Source organism: Zootoca vivipara, chromosome 6 (genome assembly GCF_963506605.1).
Source record: "Zootoca vivipara chromosome 6, rZooViv1.1, whole genome shotgun sequence".
Classification (NCBI taxonomy): domain Eukaryota; kingdom Metazoa; phylum Chordata; class Lepidosauria; order Squamata; family Lacertidae; genus Zootoca; species Zootoca vivipara.
In genome coordinates, this window is record NC_083281.1 from 80993158 (window position 1) to 81013075 (window position 19918).

Consider the following 19918-nt stretch of genomic DNA (forward strand, 5'->3'; position numbering starts at 1 on the left):
AAGTGAATTTATCCGTTCCAGATGGGTCCGCGGCGTTCGTAAACCGAAAATTCGTAAACCGAGGTGTTCATAAACCGAGGTTCCACTGTATGCCCTTCTGCAAACCACTGATCTAAATCTATATTGTCCTCCTATGAATGGGAATTTTAACTCTTCTGCACCCCTATGCAGAGGTTCCCATGCATGTGTCCCAATGCATAATGGGGGGGGGCACTGAGTTGCCACACCTCCAATGTCACACCTGTTGACTAGTCTCACCCTTTAGTAGCCTTGTGTGACGTATGAGCTGAGCTGCCAGACGCACAGCTATTTCACGCATACAACTGTAGATGCAAAGGCTCCCATCCCAGGATGTGTGTCAATCTGCTCAAATACAGCTGCAACACGTGGCTAATGAATATAGTAGCTGTGTTATTATAGTAGTAGAATGTCACCCAAAATTTACAACTCTTCTATCAATCCATAACCAAGAAGTAGTCAACGAAATGAATTGCTGGTGGGGAAGACCACAACGCCTTTCAATGGATGATGTCCAAGAGGACAGTATATCCGGATTGAATCAACTGTTTCGAAGATGAATCTTCGTCAGCAAATGGTTTTAGATAGAATATCCATACAGGTAAATGTAATACTTGTGGATCAGAGCTCATTAACCAGTGCAGCTAACCTTGTCAAGGCAATGATGGGGTGTGTAGCTACTTGGCACAGGCCTGATTAGGTATCAAGACAACTTTTTTAAATACGTTTTTTATTTGCAAATGTAACAGAAAGAGGTAAAAAAACGCTGCCAGCAGGACATTAACAGTAAGACTATTCCATCAATCCCAGTTTAAATGTATAAATCAACAAGACAGTCCATATGTCCAAATAAACATCTTAAACTAGATTTGACGAATGTAAGCTGCATGCAGGGAGACCACCTCAGCACGGAGCAGTGGATGCAGGAAAGTTTGTCCTTGCAGTCTTAAAAAAGACAACCTCCAATGAGGCCCTACTCAAAGTAGACCCATTGAAATTAATGCACCTAGGTTTGCCGTGCCCATTGATTTCAGTGGCTCCCTTCTGAGTAAGTCCAACGTTGGAGACAACCCTTGATCTGTTGGCCACCATAAGGTCTCCACCTCTGTTGTCAATCCATTAGTCTCCACTTTACAGGGATATAATTCAAGAGGCTTTTTACTGCAACATGGACAATAATTTCTAACTAGACATAAGACACCACTACGGTAAGCAAGGCCCAAATTATATGCTTCAAAAGAAGATTTCATTGCCAGCATCTATCTGAAGCAGGCAAGTCCTTTCTGTAAAGGCACTAGGTTAAAGGTACACCTTAAACACCATTTTCGTTGGCAATCTGTTTCACATCTAATTAAATGCCATGCATAGATGCTAAGGCAGCTTCCCATTCGCTGAGCAGAATAGGACAGGGTTGGAGACAACTGTGAGTAAGCCATCTCTGTGAGACATATACACCGTATTTTTTCGCTCCTGACCATAGGACGCACCGTTTTTTAGAGGAGGAAAACAAGAAAAAAATATTTTGCTTTCTTGAATTGTCCTAGGCATAGCAGCCAACTCCTAGAGGCCTAGGTGCTTCCACCCCCCCCATTAAATATTTGAAGAAGCTTCTTTTGCAAAGGGGGAAAGCTCCATTTTTTAAGGGTCAGCTCAAAGTTGTGCAGCTTTTTTGCAAATGGGAAAAGCCCTGTTTTTTGGGGGGGGGTGTCAGCTCAGAGTTGTGCATCTTTTTTTGCAAAGGGGGAAAGCTCCATTTTTTAGGATCAGCTCAAAGTTGCTGAATTTCCTTGCAAAGGGAAAAAATCCTGTTTTTAGTTCAACTCACAGTTCTGCAGCTTCTCAAAGGAAAGAGACCCATTTCTACAGTTTCCAGACAGGTAATCTAATCAGCCAGTCACATGTCTCCCTCTGCAGACAACAACTGAGGCCTAGGCAAGGGGCTGGGAAGGGAGCTAGTTCTCTTATCTCCCTCCCCAATCTCTTGCAATCAGCTGCTGAGCAGGTTCCTTTCAATGGTCTCATTCCCTCTTGTTATCCTTTAGCTCTTTCTTAAAAAACAAACAAAAAACCACGATCTGCCTTTAGCCCCTGGGCAATTCGGCTCCAGGGACCACACATTCGCGCCATAAGACGCACAGACATTTCTTCTTACTTTTTAGGAGGAAAAAAGTGTGTCTTATGGAACGAAAAATACGGTAGGTTCCAGTCCAACATTGCATGAGTGTTCTGCAATGATCCCAGGGGGCTAAGAAGAAAGGGGAGGGGAGGCATTTTTGTAGTCTTTGGATGCTTTCCCATCTCTGACTCTGGCTTGCCAACCCTGAGCAGGAGGACTAGAATGCAAGGCCTCTCTAACGAGTCTATCCCATCAAGACAAATCCGTATCTACGTCCAACCCAACGAAATAAAAACACGCACCAATAAAAGCTTCTATACTAGGGCCGCAGCAATACAAGTCGCCCTGTTAACCCCATCAAACGAGAGGCTCCCCTTCCTGCTTCAGAGACTTCTGCTTGGGTTGTCTCCGACCAAGTCCTCCTCAGAGTAGACCCGTTGAAACGACCAGGCCTAAGTTAGCCATGCCCCTTAACTTCAGCGGGTTTCCTGTGTGGGTAGGACTAGCATTGGCTACGACCCCTAATTTTGGGGGTTGTTTTCCCGCGTCGCCTCTTTGGCATAATCTTGAAAATAGTCCACCGTGTTCCAGTCCGGCTTGAAATGCAGGATGTAGCACTTGGGGAGGTAATAAGCCATGAGCAGCCCTATAGCGCACATGAGCATGGCACTCACCTGCACGGCGGGCTGGTACTCTAGCCCCACGGTGGCGTAGGTGGGGATGAAGAAGATCAAGGCGATGAAGTAAGCGAGCATGGCGAAGGTGATGCTGCGGGCGATGTTGTACTTCTTGGGAGACGTCTGCACCATGAAGGTGCAGAGGAACGAGGTGAAGGCCAGGAGGCTGTTGTTCCCGTGCACAATGGTGAAGCCCGCCCAGGACTTTATCCTGCACTGGATGAGGACTTGGGTGGGCAAGAGTTTGTAGTTCTTGCCCAGAGTGGGCGGGTTGCCATAGATGTACCCAAAGCAGAGGGCGCTTTCACCCAGAAAGCACAATGCCACGATGGCCCACGGCTGCCTCTGGATCAGGTTGTGCAGGAAACCGCGGCGGCTGCTTGCAAAGTCATTCACCAGCATGATTTGGAGGGCCTTGGCCGTGATGGTGGAGAAGCAAGGGTTGAGGCACAAGGCGAAGGACGGCTGCTGCATCAGGCAGATGGTCGGGCTGGGCTTGCCGATGTAGAGGCCGCAGCTGAGGCACATCAGGGCCAGGCAGAGGAGGCCCACGAGGCACATGGCTCCCCCAGCGGCCTGCACCACGGGGGTGTGGAGGTTCCTCAGAAACAGGGACCCCGAGAGGCAGGTGAGAGTCACTGCCAATATCAGCAAGGCTACCAAGATGATGGCCAGAGGCTCGGACCAGAACAAATACTTTTCGCTGCGGTCGTAGCATCGTGTGCTGCGTCTAGGGGACCACTGTTCCTTGGGGCAGGCGGTGCAGGTTGAGTCCTCTGTAAAAAAGCAGGGAGGCAGCTGTACATTTTACAAGCAAGGGGGTGTCCTTCTGGGGAAGGGCCAGGACACCTGCTTTTCATGCAACAGCTTCCAGATTGCATTTGCAGCCTCTCTGGTATCTGAAGAAGTGTGCATGCACACGAAAGCTCATACCTATGGCAAACTTAGTTGGTCTCTAAGGTGCTACTGGAAGGATTTTTTTTATTTTTTGTTTCGACTACATCAGACCAACACGGCTACCTACCTGTAACTAGGTAGAGCTGGGTGAGACTCCTGCTTGAAACCCTGGAGTGCTGCTTCCAGTCAGGGTAGACCGAGCTAAAAGAGCCAATGGTCTGATACAGCTTTCTCTGTACCTATATTTTAAGAGGAGGGTTGTAACTCAGTGGTAGAGCACCGGCTTTGCATGCAGATGGTCCCAGGTTCAAGCCTTGACATCTCCACATAGCCCTGGGAAAGGTCCCTTGTCTAAAACCCTGGGCAGCTGCTGCCAGTCAGTGTAGATAGTACAGCATTAGATGGATCCAATGGTCTAGATCTGTATGTGGCAGCTTCCTATGGTGGTGAAACCATTTTATCCAGGTGGGGAGTGAAATTTTAACTGGAGTCAAGTTTTTGGTTTCACGAAAAGCGTCTATTTTGACTAGTAGCAGTGGGTTTTGTGAGAAAGATAAGTATTTAATACAACCTTATTTTTACTGAAACTTGAGCAGATTAATGCAGAAGTGGGGTGGAGCTGACTCAGGAATGAACAAATGTGGAATGTGGAACAGATCAGGAATAAGCTGAGCTGTCCCCCCCCCCCATCTCGTCTCACCAAGAGCTGCTGTCCCTGTATACAGTGACTCTAGCTAGGGATGTAAAGAAGGAATCAATTTCTCTTCCAACCCATTCACATCACATGCAAGGCTGTTTCTGTTCTGCTGCAGTTCTGCTTGCAACACAAATGATTGTGTCTCGTATCCCTGTCTGCTGTGGCAGAATTTTACTTAACCAATGGATGTCATAATTGATTACACAATGAATTATGTTGTTCCACACCATTCATTTCAATGCAAAGGAGGCATTGCCAATTACGTACCGTTTGCAGACCGAAAACAACAAGCAAATACCAATAGAATCTGCTGGATTGATTTCCATTCTGGATACGGGACGGGTAAATGAACACCAGCAATTGCTGCTCATATATCTGTCAGAATTCTCTGCGATCTCTGAGTGTGACACAGGGTAGTCACCGCAAGGCCCCAAACCTTCTCACCTGGAGAACTGCAGTAAGTGCCCCTCTCGCAGTCAATGCAGTCATAGCAGCAGAGGTGGAACCCCTTCATTCGACGGATCTGCCCAGGCTGACATGTCGTAAGGCACTCAGAGATGGGTGCCTAAGCAGAAGGGGGAGCAACCAGTGTTAGCATTGAATGTCTACCTCCTGCAAAGCTATCTTCTTCGCCCTTGTTCTCTGCAAGCTCCTTATGCCATTCCTTCTCCCCTCCGTCTTCCTGCTCCCCCTTCCTGGGGGAAAGGCCATAGCTCAGTAGTAGAAATCCTGGATCATAGAATCCAGAGGGATTGGATGGGATCCCAAGAATCATCTGGTCCAACTCTCCACAACACATGAATCTTTAATCCAATCTGGGGTTCGAACCCACAATCTTAAGCTTAAGTCTTATGCTCTACCGACTGAGCTGTCACTGCCAGTCAGTGCAGGCAAATACTGAACTTTTCTGACTCAGTATAGGACAGCTTCCTGTGTTCCTGTGTCTGGACAAATTAATTGTATCTGGCCTGCACACACACCATGAATGCAAATCACACACACACACACACACCAAACAAGAATCCTGGGAACTGTCATTAGTTATGGTTTGTAGCGGAGTAGCTGAGTTTGTTATGGGTGCTGAGAGGTAAGCTACCATTTCCAGAATTATTGGGGGAGTGGGGATCGTGTTTTAAATACATGTTGGGCACACTGCCTTAGCATATCTAGCTTGTTGCCTTGGAGGAATGGCGGGATATAACTTTGAGAAACAAATAGAAGACGTCAGGCAGATAATTAGTGTGAGGACATTTGTGGGTGGGAAGGAAGCAAAGAGATCACTCACTTTGCTGTATTCCTTTGTTGCATTCTCATTCATTCTCTCTCTCTCTCTTTACCTTTCCATCCTCTGTGTGAAACTGGACCAAGGATGTATTGATGTTCAGTTTTGTGTTGAAGTTCCCGAGGCTGATGTGCTCAATCCTACTGTCCTGCCACCTCCAGCCAATAACCTCGTAGCCGAGGTTGATGCTGCGGTACTCTTCAAAGTGAAGCAACTGGTTGGAGATGTTGAAACGGAGGTCTTTCAGTTTGTCCAGCAGCTGGATGGAAGGGAAAGGTGGCTGTAGGTGGATCCTGTGCTAACTCCCGTGTGTCCCCCCCCGGCCCTTGGACCCCTAATCCCATGTCCCCTTGCCTGCACTAACCACTTCTCTGCAAGGCTGGCCCTCGCCAAAGCAAGGCAGCCATATCAGGTGGCAAAATGTGGCAGGACAAAGCTGTATGTGCCACTCAGCCTGTCCTGTGGCTCTTAAGCTTTCCTGCTGTTCTTGGGTGTGCTTGAGGGCATTATCCCATTGCTAGGAAGATTTTAGGGCAGGTTGGGGGACCTCTGGCCTTTGGGCCTAATTAAGCAAACCCATTCCCTGTTTGGTCCAAAGGTTGGTGCAGAATTTGGCAGTCAGGTTGCTCACCGGAGCAAGACAGTTTGAGCATATAACACCAATCATGGCCCAACTGTACTGACTGCCAATCAGTTTCTGGCTGCCAATTCAAGGTGCTGGTTTTGACCTATAAAGCCTTGAAAGGCTCAGGACCTCAATACCTCAAGGACCGCATCTCCCCGTATGAACCAATCTGATTCTGTGATCACCGTATGGCGTCCTTCTCCATGTGCCCTCGTGCACAGGAGGTCTGGAGGGTGGCAGCATGAGAACGGGCCTTTTCAGTGGTGGCTCCCCGCTTGTGGAATGCTCCCCCCAGGGAGGCTCGCCTGGTACCATAATCTCATATCTTTATGCACCAGGCAGAAACATTTGGTTTTTTCCAGGCCTTTGACTTTTAACTATCCGTGGCCTCCTTCAGAGGGTGGGATGTTTTAATACTGGCTTTTGAAAATATGAATGTGTTTGAGGTTGTCCTCTGATTGGTTATAAGCTGGTGTTAATGCACGTGCTATTTATTGCTAAGTTGCTTTGTGTTACTAAAAAGTATAATAAATAATAACAATTTCATACCACGTGGGCAAAAACAGGTCACCAGGCCTCATTGTATTTATCAGTCGACGGGCAGCTGGCTGCCTCTCACCTACCTGCCAAGATTTGATGTTACCCTTATGACACATCCCTCTCTGGGAGCACAACAAGTTATGGAGTGCGTGAGCCACACTGTACACTGCGGTGTAGACAGCATACGTCTGCCGGTGCTTGAGCACTGCGGTGATGTTTCGGCGAGAGACGTAGTTGCATTGCAGGCATTGCGGTCCCAGGACATCCGAACCCATCTTGTCCACTTCCTCCTGGGATGCATTGCAGAAGCTGTCCTCTTGGGTCAGCTCTAAAAGTCTGTAGACGTACTCCTCGAAGCCGGGGATTGTCCCCCCCTTTATGACGAAGCCGATGACTGTCCCGACGGCTTGGATCTTGTCCACAGAGGTGACCACATCGGACATCACCCAGGCTTCCGTGGCCAACCACACCTTCTGGCTCAGCTCCAGTTCCAAGCACAGCTTGAAGAAAGCCCGGACAGGCCGGTCGCTGGCGAAGAGGACGATGACGTTGACTTTGCTCTCGTTGATCGACTGGATCGTCTGCCTCAGCTTCACTTGGAGGCTCGGGTTGGACACGTCGGCTGGGATCAGCCCCTCGAAGGCGATGCAGATCTCTTTGCTGGCCACCATGGTTGACAAGAGGCTGAGGCCTCCACGGCCATATTCATCGTCACTGCCAATGACCGCGATCCAATTCCACTTGAAAGCCTGCAGGAGCTGGACCATGGCTTCCAGCTGGCTCTTGTCACTGGGCACAGTCCGCAAGAAAGAGGGATACAGCTCCTCATTGTTCAGGGTCTCCATGGTGGCTCCATAGCTGACCTGAAGGCCACAATCGTACCAATGTTTAATTTATTTGGTGACTTTGCAAGCCGCCATTCCAAAGAGACCATCTCCCCATGGCTGCTTACAGCATATAAAATCAATTTAAAAATCACATTGAATGTCAAGCAATACATTTGTCCTGACCCATTGAAGTTAATGGACATGACAAACTGAGATCCATTAATTCCAATGGGTCTGCTCTAAAGCAGAAGTTGGTTGGGTGCAATACAATAGCAGCACTAACACATTTCCCGTCATGTAATCTGGACTCAGCCAAACTGGTGCCCTCAAGATATTCGGGGCTGCAATTCCCATCAATTGGGGTGGGAATGTTCAGAAGGTTTGTGTTGTTATTTGTCATTGGATAAATGGTGAGGGAGGATTTGGCTTAGGTATATTTAGAAGGGTAGAGTGTTTATATGGACCAAAGTAATGTCTAAAAAAGTGCATAACTGAAACTATGTGCTTTTGTACACAGAATACTGGTGAAACTTCTTATTACTCTTTTTATCAACAAAATCATTACATCATGGGAGCTGCAGTCCAAAATACCTGGAGGGCCCCAGTCTGGGGAAGGCTGTTCTAATCCAGTTCCACCAGTTGGCCATTCCAACAAAAAGTAAGTCCCCTAGGCCTTGTAGAGCCTGCTGAAACCATATCAAGGAGCGAGCTAAGCAGATACCTCTGGACAGGGAGTTTCACAGTGTTGGAGCCAACGGAGAAAAGACCCTATCTCTCAAGCTTGCCAGGCTTACCTCTCTCTTCAGCTGATGTATGAATGAGTATGGCTCCTGTCATGGCGTTAATACTTGCAGGTTTGGATTCATGTGGGCCCAGGGTTAGGAACCTGTGCCCTCCCCTCCCCAGATGTTGTGGGACTCCCAAAGAAGGGAAGGGGGAGGCACAGTTGAGTTGACTGCCAATGCAATGTTATCCATGTGTACTCAGAAGTAAGCTCCACTTGAGTTCATTATGTCTCACCCCAAGTAGGGACAAGTGAATCATGTTAATTTCAGTTTTTCTTCCCCACACCCAAGCTTAATTCCTGTTCTCCACATTTCCACATCCATTTGATTTTTTTAAAAATGCTCATGAAGACCCATAAGCATTTTATTTTGCATTTGTCCTAATCTAGGTATCTTTGGATGCATTTTTGCCTCATACACAGTTTTTTTGCAAAGCCAGTTCCCCTATCAGAATGTATTATTGTATGTTATTTTCACTAATATATGCATTCTTATGCACACTTTATCTCAGTACATGCATTTTTGCATTTACTACTTGACTGGAGAACTCCATTGCAACATTTGTCCCAAGTGTGTATTGCAAAAGATGGCTGTGTTTCAGTCTGAGCATTGTTTTGAAAACTGTGGATCCCTTTAACTATGAACTGAATCACATTTCCCTCCCAGCCCAACTCCAAGATAAGTGGGTATAAAAGTGCAGCCTGGGGGTTTGCGCCAATGCCAGACCTACTCAAAGTTAGACCCACTGCAAGTAAATGCGCATGGTTAACTTAGCTTCATTAATTCCAATGGGTCTACCTGGATCCAAGATTTTGAAACCTTTGTTGATGTAGGGAAGCGGGAATACCATGGATGAAACAGTGCAGTTTGTTTTGCAGGCCACTAACAACTTTGTGACACGTAAAGTGGCTCTTTTTGCACTGGCTGCAGGAAAGATTGGACAGAGAGAGCTAGAGAACATTGCTGTAAATTGTTCTGGGGACTCTGAGGTTTAATCTGAAGTTGGGATAGCTGGTGGTACTTCTGATCTTCCTTGTTTTCTATTACTGATGTTCGCTATATTATTACTATGTTGGTATCTGGGTGAACTTTAATGCAGTGTTTCTCAAATTTGGGTTGGACTATAATGCCCATCATCTCTGACCACAGGTCCTTCTAGCTAGGAATTATGGGAGTTGTAGTCCAACAACAGCTGGGCACCCAAATTTGAGAAACGCTGCTTTGACCTAACGGTCATGTCCTTTGGCTAGCACAATAAACCTATTGAATGAATGAGGAGGGCTTATTTGGAAACAACCCTGAAACACGGAAGAGGTGCATTTTACGCTGCAACATTTTGCGGTGGGCCTCACTGGCGCCTTCTCACAAGCGTGTCATTTGCTCTTACAGTTATTCTACCTGCGGGATCAGGAAGAAGCCGAACAGCTTGGCTGTCACCGCAGAGAGCTTTGAGTCGTGAGGCCCGATGACAGCCATCACCCGGGTCTGGTAGTCCGTGTAGTTGCAAAGGATCCCGATGCTGTTTGTGCCTGCTCTGGACAGGAAGAGCAGGCTGGGCTGGAGGGTGACCACCGGTTCCATGCAGGTGTCGTAGATATCATAGCCAAGACGGATCCCCGGCAGCAGTGTGGTGGAGTTGTTGATCTCCTCAATGGCAATCTTCATCCCAAGGGCCCAGACCAGACCGGCGGCATAAAGCCTGGGGGGACAGAGGACAGAACAGGGGGGGGGGTGGCGGTCTCTCTCCCTCTATTGGCAACATGCAGGGTTGAGTGCCGATCTCTCACATAGCCAAAACTGCACCACCCCCATGCAAAGAGGTGTCAGAGGCTTGGAGGAGTGCTCATTGGAGGGGGGGAAACCACTAAGGAGGCACTGTCCCCGCTCCCCCAACACATGCGCAACAACCAAGTGAGCAGGGAATGCTGTGGGGTTTAATAAAACTGGGGGAAATGCGTGGAACAGAGCACCCTGGAAGACAGCCTAAGTGGCTGGCTGGAACCCTGATCAGGAGCACACTGGCTTGCCTTTAGAAGCTCCCCTGAGTGGGCTCCTGATTGCCGGAAGGTGCGCAAAGGCATGCCCAGGGGCTTCAGGGGTGGCCCTGCCCCTGCACAATTTGTGCCCTTCTGCTTTTGGCTGAGGCGGCGAATAGGGATGTTAGCTTGAGATAACTGATGGATGGCAAGTTACTGGTCCCCCCTTTTCCCTGTTCGGCAGTGGAAGAGTCTGTCTTGGGAGGTTGTGGTGGACTCTCCTCCAAGGGAGGCTATTTGTCTATGAATGCTTTAGCTAAGATTCCTGCACTGCCGGGGGTTGGACTAGATGAGCCTTGGGTTCCCTTCCCACTCTTAAGATTCTATCCTCCTGCCACTACCCGTGACCCCCTAAAATGCCTCTCTCCGGAGTGACTAGGGACCTATCCTCAACAATGTGGGTTGGGGGCATGGATATGGGTAGGCGGAAGGGGTTGATTGGTTTTAAATAGGTACTGTATATTTATTTACTGAATTTATACCTCACCTTTCTTTCTAAAGAGCTCAAGGTGGAGTGCATGGTTCACCCCCCCCCCTCCCCAATTAAACCCCACAACAACCCAGGGAAGTCAGTTAGGCTGAGAGGCAACAACTGGCCCAGGGACATACCCAGCGAACTTCATGACTCTCGTCTCCCAGGTCCTAGTCCAGCACTCCAAGTATGGTTGATACTTGGCCAATAATTCAATTCAATTCAATTCAATTCAATTCAATTCAACACTGTACACTGGCTGTCTCTGAAGGCTTTTCCATTTGCATCCATTTTGAATCAGTCTGTTTGAGGCTGGTCAGAGCTCTTAAGCATAACTGAATTGCTGCTCCTTTTCTTCCTGTCCTGTTTTACATATGATCATAGAGCAGCAGAGTTGACAGGGACCCCGAGGGTCCTCTAGTCCACCCCCCTGCAATGCAGGAATCCGTTCCACTGTTGGTTCCTAGACTGAACTGTTGCTGCTGTAAAATTTGTGCTGTATTACAATCCATGTGAATGACCTTGCCAACTTTTGGTTGTTTTTATTTTTAACCTTTCATGGCACTCTGCCCTCCCAAGGCAGCTTACAAGACCCTTAAAAAACATGCAAATAATGTTTCAGAGAACAGCAAAACGCTAAATGTATAAATGTGGGGGAGGGGGGATTCCCAGCTTAAGAAAGTGATTGCTATTCCCAGTCTTTGCTTTTATTATTACATTGAAGAAGAATCTTAAAAATGATTCCGATACAGGGAAAGAAATCAACTTAAAAGGCTCATTAAAAAAGGAAAGTCTTCAGGAAGGTCTTGCTGACACTTGCATTTTGAATAATTTTACTTTAAAAAGCTGCCTGGTTAATTGGGTATAGCATTCAAATATTCTCCATAGTTTCCCGTTGACAATTAATCTGACATTCTTTCAGCCCCGAGGGCCGCATTCTATCGCAGGCAGCCTTCTAGGGGCCGCATTCCAGGGGCTGGGGGTGGCCAGAGGTAAAAGGGAGTGAAGCAATGGAAGTAACTCTTCATACCAGCCACATACAAGGCAGGGGTTTCTGCATTGCCACCTCCCCAACCATTGCTCTGTTCCTTGCCATTTTTGCTGCCTTACCTCTCGCAGTTGTAAATGTCAGGCAGGGTCCGGTCTGTCAAGTTGGAGGTGAGCACCGTGAAAGGGAACAAGCCGCCCAGTATGTAGTCTCCGGGTCTTCTAAACTGGGAAGACATGCAGTGATAGCTCTGGGCCCAGGCCCAATCCAGACCGAGGCTGAGCAGGAAGAAAACAGACATGCCTCTCAGCTGTTTCTGAGACTGGTCTGTGTGTGGACAGCCGAACTTCGAACGAGGCAGGGGAACCCCTTAGAAAGCCAAACGTTTTGTTCAATAAAATTTACAGCAGGTGGGAAGCATCCTGAGAGAATTTGTTTAGCAAAGCACACACTGCATGAGCAGTGTAGGTGTGGAAGAAGCCATAGTTAGCCACCCGTGCTAACCAAATCTTCTGCGGCATTCTGTTGAGTTGGGCTCCTTTGCAAGCTCCTCATCAGGGCCTCCCTGCCACGAGGGCATTATTCAAACAGAGTTGTCTTGAGAGGTTCCTGAACTTTTTGCAAGCAGGTGCTGGGCCTTTCTGACTCTTGGATCAAACAACTTTCAGAACCGCTGTTGGGGAAAGGTTGGGCGCTGGTCCCAGGTTTGGGGGTGGGCCTCGATGCCACCCATAGAGAACCCCATGCTCTCTCTCTCCCTGCTGTTGACCCTTCCTGTGCCTGTGCCTCAGGGCCTGGTCTGCGCTGCACCACAGGACTAAGGGAGTAAAACAAACCACAGTCCCTGGTTCAGATGCAACACTAAACCAAGGCGTGTGGTTTGTTGCTCTTGCTCGCTCACAGGGAGCTAGCTCTGTGTTCACAACAAACCATTAGTTATGGTTTTCCACTGGGTGGGTGGGGAACCTCAAGCCTGGAGGCTGAATGCGGCACTCCAGGCCTCTCTACCTGGCCCTTGGATTTCTCCCAAGGCCACACTCTTCAGGGGCCCTGCTTCACATCCTCCACAAGTGTATTTGCCTGGCTGGAATGCATCCTTGACCTCTTGTGTGCCTGGACGGAGGATAATAATAATAATAATAATAATAATAATAATAATAATAATAATAGGTGTGTGTGCAGAAACTATCCTAATTCTTTTGCCCCTGGTCCAGGAATGTGGCCCAGAAGGGAATGTGGCTCTTGAGCTTCAAAAGGTTCCCCAACCCTTTCCAGGGAGGGAGCAAGGTGATGTGCGGAGGTTTACTGCTCCTTCCCTCCCAATTTAGGAAACTGCCTTTATACGGAGCCAGAGCCCTGGTCCACCTGGCTCAGGATTGTCTACACTGACCAGCAGTGGCTCTCCAGGCCTTCAGACTGAGGGTCCTTCCCAGCCCCACCTGGAGATGTCAGGGATTGAACTGGGACTTTGCGCATACAAGGCAGATGCTCTGTCGCTTATCTATGGCCCCTCTCATGTCAGGGCAGCTGGCATCAGCTTTGATATACCTGTGTCAGGTGATAACGCCGTTAGCAACTGTTTGCTAATGGGGTGCAGGGAGGTTATTATTTAGGAGGAGGCTTTTGGGTCTCATTAAGGGCCTTCTGCTGCATAATTCGAGCACCTTGTTCATGGCAGAATCGTGAAAAATTCCTATGCGGCCATCGGGACTGAAATTGAGGACACCACCACAAATACACAGGACAGATGATTATTTGAACCCAAGCAATATAAGAGGTAAATACATATCTATATCTCTATAGACAAATCACAGTGCATGCATGGAGTAAACAGTGCCATAAGTGCAAATATTTGCATTGCGCACCCACATCCCGCCCCCAAAGGCATTGATAGTTTAGAAATCATACGAGGCAGGAAACATGAGAGCACCATAGATACATGACTGATTTGTAACACGAAAGGAATCTTAACAGCATATTGTGATCCAGAAATAACACCACTTTAAAAACACAGATACGACTGACTGATTTGTAACACGAAAGGAATCTTAACATAACAGCGTTATGTTCAAACGCCACGTTTGAAACACAGGTATGATTGTCTTCAAGCCAAAGGCGTGGTCAACAGCCTTATGCAAGTTCGAAACTCACAGTGACTTTAAAAAAACAAAAAAGCTTTTCTAAGTGAACAGTCTTGTCGTGGGAGAGAATGACAGGGAGAGAAGAGGTGTGAAGATGGTTCAGGAGTTCGGTTTCAGCAGGGGGTGGGGATCCGGTGGTTCTCCAGATATGTTTCATTCACTTATTTAGAAGTTGTGTATATACCACTCACAACAAAACAAAACTTCTAGGTGGCTTGCACAAGACACTGACATTTGGGGGGTCCACAGGTCCCCCACCCTCACTAGGGAGATTGTTCCCACTTCCAGCATGCTAAAGATAGTTGATTTCCGGATTGTAGCAGTGTGCAATATCTTTGCCTTCCCCTGTGTGTATGGAAGGAGATTCCGCTCCCTCCCCACTTTGAATTCTTATTTGTCCCTGCATACCCACACAGTGCTGCCCCTCAGCTAAATGCACAGCAACATGCCTGGCTGGTGACTGATGAAAGGTTTTTGCACCTCACAGATGTGTCCCTTTGCCCCCACCCCAAACCCCACAGGCTGTTAATGCTCAAGAGTGGGAGGAGTCTGGGTAGAGAGAGTCACAGGCTACTAGGGATCTGCATGGGATGCCCTGAAGGGCTTCATGTTTGTGGGCGCATTACCTTCAGGCATATGTATCATGGCAATCCTGAGCAATCTTGCCCCTAACGTCTTCCCCTTGTCACAGGCATCCCCAAACTTTGGCCCTCCAGATGTTTTGGACTATATTTCCCATCTTCCTCGACCACTGGTCCTGTTAGCTAGGGATCGTGGGAGTTGTAGGCCAAAACATCTGGAGGGCCGCAGTTTGGGGATGCCTGCCTTGTCACATGGTCATTGAAACAGGTATATACATCAGTCCACTGTAAAAGTCCCCCTTTCCCCTTTAAAGCTTAATTCGATCTGAAGGGTGGAGGGGATGCAGTTGCACCTTGATTAAACAAAACCAGGGTTGATTGGCAGAGGAGCACAAATGAGCTGAGAGGCCGGGGAGATCCCTGCTTCCAGGCCCTCATCCATCCCCCTGGGATTAAGTACATTAATTGCTTATGCAGTTTTACCTCCCATACACATCAGGGAAGACTGTAGCCTTAAAAACCATGTGATGAAACGGCGGCGAGCCTTCGGCCCTCCAGATGTTGCTGGGCTCCCATCAGCCCCCCCCCAGCTAGCACAGCCAAATGGTCAGGCATGATGGGAGCTGGAGTCCAGCTACATCTGGAAGGCTGGCAGGTTCCTCACCCCGACTGTAAGGAGCAGCATTCCCTACTGCAAAGGAGAGATGGAGGATGGTCTCTATTTGGAAGAGGCGTTCATTGCCTCCTGAGAGTGGGGAATGCCTCTTCTTAGATCAGGGTTTTTTGGGGGGGGGAGGGGGGGACTCCAAATCCCATCAGCCCCAGCCAGCATGGCCAGCCATCAGGGATGATGGGAGTTGTAGGTCAAGCAGGTTCTTGGACTCCGACTCCCATGAGCCCCAGCCCAGTGGTTGGAAGTTGGAGCCCAAGAACATCTGAAAAGCCGTAGGCTCCCCACCACAGTCAGAGGAACTGGGACCACTTCTGTTTCTCTGGATATCTAGCTGATTTGAACCCAGAATAGGGATGGTTTGAAGGCTCAAATGATTCCAGCAATAAGAAACCTGATTTATAGGGGAGAGCTGAGAAGCAGAGAGCTAGATCTTGGTGCCAACAAGCTGGCCTGGAAATGGATAGGCATGAGATGTACGATCAATGCTTCCTTTTTCACCTGTGGCATTCAGAGAAACACTTGATTGTGGGGATCCGCTCTGCTAAGGGAGGTCCAGGAGTTTGTGCCGGCTGTACAGTTCCTGTGTGATATCGTAGATCTTCCTGATGTGGGGCAAAGCTTCTCCCAGCATCTCCACCCCCTCCTCGTTGGAGCCCACCTTCATGTTCTCAAAGAAAGCTTCCCGATTGGGCAGAGTGTGGAAGGCAATGATGGTCGCCTTGCGGATAATCCAAGGGTGGTAATTGGCCAGAGAGGCATTGTACGAATCTGTGCACAACACCGACGTCTTGCAGTCTGGGCTACTGGTCCGCATTGCCTCCAGGAAGAGCTGCAGCCAATGGAGGGCCCGGTGGAGGCGCAGGATCGTCCGGCAGCCTGATACGGGGCATTCGGAGTACTTCTTCAAGTCTACCAGGTTGTTGGCCATCTCGTAGCTCACCATGGATTGAAGGGTTCTGTAGCTCTCCTTATTGGGGCCGCTCCGGAAGTCCTCCATGATTTGGATTTTGGCCACCGCGTCTTTCGAAACAAAGCCGAAGATCGTACCCATGGAGTTCAAAAACCTGATTTCCAAAACAGAACCCTTGGTTACAAGGAGCCATAGAAAAGCTCAGCAGGGAAGTTTCCGACAGCAGGGGTGGGAAACCTTGAATGCAGCCCTCTTGGCCTCTCTGTCTGGCCCTCTCCCCAGCCCACACCCCCTCACTGGCCCTACACACTCCAGCTGGAATGTGTCCCTTGAGCTCTGCTAACGCTCTTGCACGCCTGGAAGGAGGATAGAGAGGGCATGTATAGACTAGCCTGCTGCCGAAAGGTAAAATATGCATTAGCAGCTCCACTTGGTGTTGCCTCTGGCCCTTCCCACTGCTGAGATGCGGCCGTTGAGTTGAAAAAGGGTCCCCACCCTTGGTTTAGAGACGCAACCCAACAGAATGAATGACAGAAGTTTCCACCTAAACCCATGCGGGCCGTTCTCAACAAGAAACAGTTTACAGCCAGAGGGCAGGCCTCAACAGTTCCGCTTCTGTCAGTGGCTTTGACAAGCAGCCCAGCCTTCCCTGCAACTCTTCAGGGGCAAGGACTGTCTGCTGATGGTCTCCCACTCGCTTTTCCTGTTCTGTGTGGGTGGAAGAGGGAACGTTGAATGCCATGCCATGCCATTGCAGAGAGGTGGCAGGAGCGGGGACAGTGACCCCAATTTTTCCTTGGTCAGTAACAAAGGAAAATAAGGAAGTGCCTTATAATGAGTCATCGTGTTGGCCCATGATAGCTAACTGTGGTCTACGCTGACTGTCAGAGGCGCTTTAGGCATCTGAGTGGCCACAGGTTCCCAACTCAGGTGTGGAGCGAGATCTAAGCTTGGTTCCCTAACTAGTGGACAGCCTTACCCGACGAGCCCTTTCCAGCCTGCTAAGTAAGGGTCCACTAGGATTTCCGAATTCTCGTCAAGACAGGCCTTGAAAGTGGCCAGCACTTCCCTCAGGCTGTGTCCATCATCCCCGTAGGCCATGGTGTAGCTCTGAAACAGACGGCAAGAGTCAACAGCTGCTTGGTGGATAAACCATAAATGAGCACAGGAACAACCGGAGCTGCCTTATCCCTGGTCAGATCGTTACGCAAGAAGAGCTCCGCTGGATCAGGCCAGTGGCCCACATCGCCCAGAATCCTTTTCTCAGATTGGCTAGCCAGAGAGAAGCCCTCAAGCTGGATCTGAGTACAAGAGAACTCTCCCTTTCTGCAATTTCCAGCAAGCCAGATAATTTATTTTTGCGTGTCCTCAATCTTCCAACATTCAGCCCCCAAGTTCTGGTGCTATTGAGAGAAGGCAAAAAGCTTTCCTCTATATTCCCTTTCTTCATATCATGCAGACTTTTTTTTATACATTTGGTCCAGCTATCTTGGTAAACGACCGGCAGAAGCTCTACAGGGGCTCTCCTAGCCTTACCTGGAAATGCCAAGGATTCAAGCCTTATGCGGGCAGAACAGGTGCTCTACCAATGAACCACAGCCCATCTTCAAACAATAAGCAAATAGGACTAAATAGTATGCAAATAATAAGCAAGATTATGTGAGATAGAGGGACGGAACGTGTTTCACTGGGAGGGCCCCTGTTTGTGGGCCCCTCAAGCAATATACGCTTGACTCCTTTCATAACAGGCTTTTAAATATGCCTTGTTTTCACCCGGTTTTACAAGGTGCCTGACATGTTTAACCTGTTGCGGTCTCCGTTTTAATTCCCCCCTGGCATTAGCTAGCCAGTAGCACGTATTAAGACTGCCTGTAAATGGAAAGATATGAAAGTATACTGAAGTAGCTGTTGTTTTAATTATGAGTGTGAACTATCTTGGGTAGGCTTGCCCTGAAAGTCAGTGTAGAAATATTGGGTTGACTCATGGTAGTCTCACTGAAATTACCTATTAATTTATTTTATGAGGTTTTTACACTGTTTGTGCAAAAAACAAAACAAAATAAAAACCCCTCAAAATGGTTTACAAAAAAGGTAAAACAATAAAATTATCAATAAGAAAAATTGACAATAATGGACCTAACTTTCACTATTCATTTCAGCGGCTCTATTCTAAACAGGACTAAGGTTGGATACAACTCACTGAAAACAAATCCTAATCTGGGCATTACTCCCATTGACATTAATGGGGCTTACTTCTGAACAGATGTGAGCAGTATTGCTTGGTAAGCAAACAAAACTATGCAACCTCCTTCTCTGGGTTTTGATTTTTTTTTAAACCACCTTTCCCTCCTATCCCTCAACTGTTCTAAGTATCAGTTAAGTAGACCCTTTGAAGTTAATGGACATGACTTAGGTACATCAGTTTCAGTGCATATACTCAAGTATGGTTGGATACAGCCCAATACTATTACTATTTTATTTTAAATTGCCCATCTATTTTTACAGTTGTGTTTAGGTTTTAATTTTTAGGATGGGATTCCTGGTTTGGAATGATACAGTTTTAACAACTCTGTCCCACAATTTTAGGTGAATCATTCCTCCCTCGACACACCTCACTACGTTTAAAAACTTTGTATGCTGCCTTGACAGAATGTTCCTATTTTGAAAGGCAGCCTTGAAGTCCATTTTTAAAAAACCATATATTTAATTTACAGATCGCTTCCTTGAAGTGATTTCACAACAGAAACATCAGCAATTAGAAGATATATAGTTTTCTTCCTTTTAAAAAAAGCAATTTCAAATGATACACACATACACACGTATCCAATGCTAGCCCTACCCAGAGTAGACCCATGAATGGACTTGGCTAACGTAAGATTCATTCATTTCAACGGGTGGATGTCCTCGCATCCATTAACTTCCGTGGGCCTGCTCTTGAGTAGGACTAGCACTGGACGCAACTGAATGGGTCTGCTCTTCAGTGTAAGTTACTTGCGATACAACCCCGGCAATAGAAGTAATTTAACATTTAACTGATCTATAACAAGAATAAAAATGATAAAAATAATAAAATCGCAGGTGTACAGGGCTGGGAGACGCAGGTAGGCTGGGAGCCGCAGGTTCGCTGGGTTCCTCTTTCTTCTGCCCCATCGGCCTTTTTCCAAAACACTGCCCCATATCAGCCCTCCATGGGAAGAGGAAGGGCCTCTCCCTTAGAAGGGTCTCTTCTCCCCCTCCCCAGCAACCAGACTGATTTACCTTAGCGACCGCTTCCTTCTTTCCAACTTCAGCGCAGCCAATGAAAGCCCGCCTCCTGCTCACCTGTCTCCGCCTACCTCCTCTCCTTGACCAATCGCCTGCCATCCCTCGGTTCCGCGGAGGCGAGGGTTCCCAAGCCGCGCCAGCCAATAGGAGCGCGGAAGCCAGTTCTGGAACCTACGTTTCCGTAACATTCAGGCGCGCAGGGACGAAGGTACTGTATCGGGCTTGGTCCAGCTAAGGCGCATGCGCACCAGTCCCAAGCCCCCGCGTTCCGTAGAGATGAGAAAAAAAAGTGTAGAGTTGCCGGCTCTCGGTGCTCGTCTGTGACCCAAAACAACTGGCGTGTCCTTTTGAACTAACGTTTACATTGAACGACGTAAATGAGGTTTAAG

The 19918-nt window shown here is 48.1% G+C and overlaps 2 protein-coding genes across 3 annotated transcripts; both read right to left on the bottom strand.

The window, feature by feature from the left end:
• Positions 1–2655: 2655 nt before the first annotated feature.
• TAS1R3 (taste 1 receptor member 3) lies at positions 2656–10156 on the bottom strand. The gene is made up of 5 exons (XM_035120121.2): positions 9863–10156; positions 6936–7715; positions 5743–5946; positions 4850–4970; positions 2656–3587 (listed from the first exon to the last, which is right to left on the bottom strand). The coding sequence occupies exons 1-5, from the start codon at positions 10127–10129 to the stop codon at positions 2656–2658; spliced, it is 2304 nt and encodes a 767-aa protein (XP_034976012.2). The 5' UTR covers positions 10130–10156.
• A 5316-nt stretch (positions 10157–15472) lies between these two features.
• CPTP (ceramide-1-phosphate transfer protein) lies at positions 15473–19752 on the bottom strand. Of its 2 annotated transcripts, none has more exons than XM_035120120.2 (3): positions 19524–19752; positions 17245–17375; positions 15473–16419 (listed from the first exon to the last, which is right to left on the bottom strand). In XM_035120120.2, exons 1-3 carry the CDS (start codon positions 19626–19628, stop codon positions 15897–15899), a joined length of 759 nt encoding a protein of 252 aa, XP_034976011.2. In that variant the 5' UTR covers positions 19629–19752; the 3' UTR covers positions 15473–15896. The 2 variants fall into 2 exon arrangements, with proteins under 2 accessions (XP_034976011.2, XP_034976010.1); XM_035120119.2 differs by lacking the exon at positions 19524–19752 and adding an exon at positions 19350–19512.
• Positions 19753–19918: the final 166 nt, after the last annotated feature.

Coding starts and splice junctions, on each gene's coding strand:
- TAS1R3 (XM_035120121.2), bottom strand. CDS start 10,129: ATGAAGATTGCCATTGAGGAGATCAACAACTCCACCACACTGCTGCCG. Junction 7,716..9,862: donor GCTTCTTCCTGATCCCGCAG/GTAGAATAACTG, acceptor TGTGGCCTTCAG/GTCAGCTATGGAGCCACCAT. Junction 4,971..5,742: donor TTCACACAGAGGATGGAAAG/GTAAAGAGAGAG, acceptor CCTTCTGCTTAG/GCACCCATCTCTGAGTGCCT.
- CPTP (XM_035120120.2), bottom strand. CDS start 19,628: ATGGCAGGCGATTGGTCAAGGAGAGGAGGTAGGCGGAGACAGGTGAGC. Junction 17,376..19,523: donor AGAAGGAAGCGGTCGCTAAG/GTAAATCAGTCT, acceptor CGTCTGTTTCAG/AGCTACACCATGGCCTACGG. Junction 16,420..17,244: donor GGCTGGAAAGGGCTCGTCGG/GTAAGGCTGTCC, acceptor TTTGGAAATCAG/GTTTTTGAACTCCATGGGTA.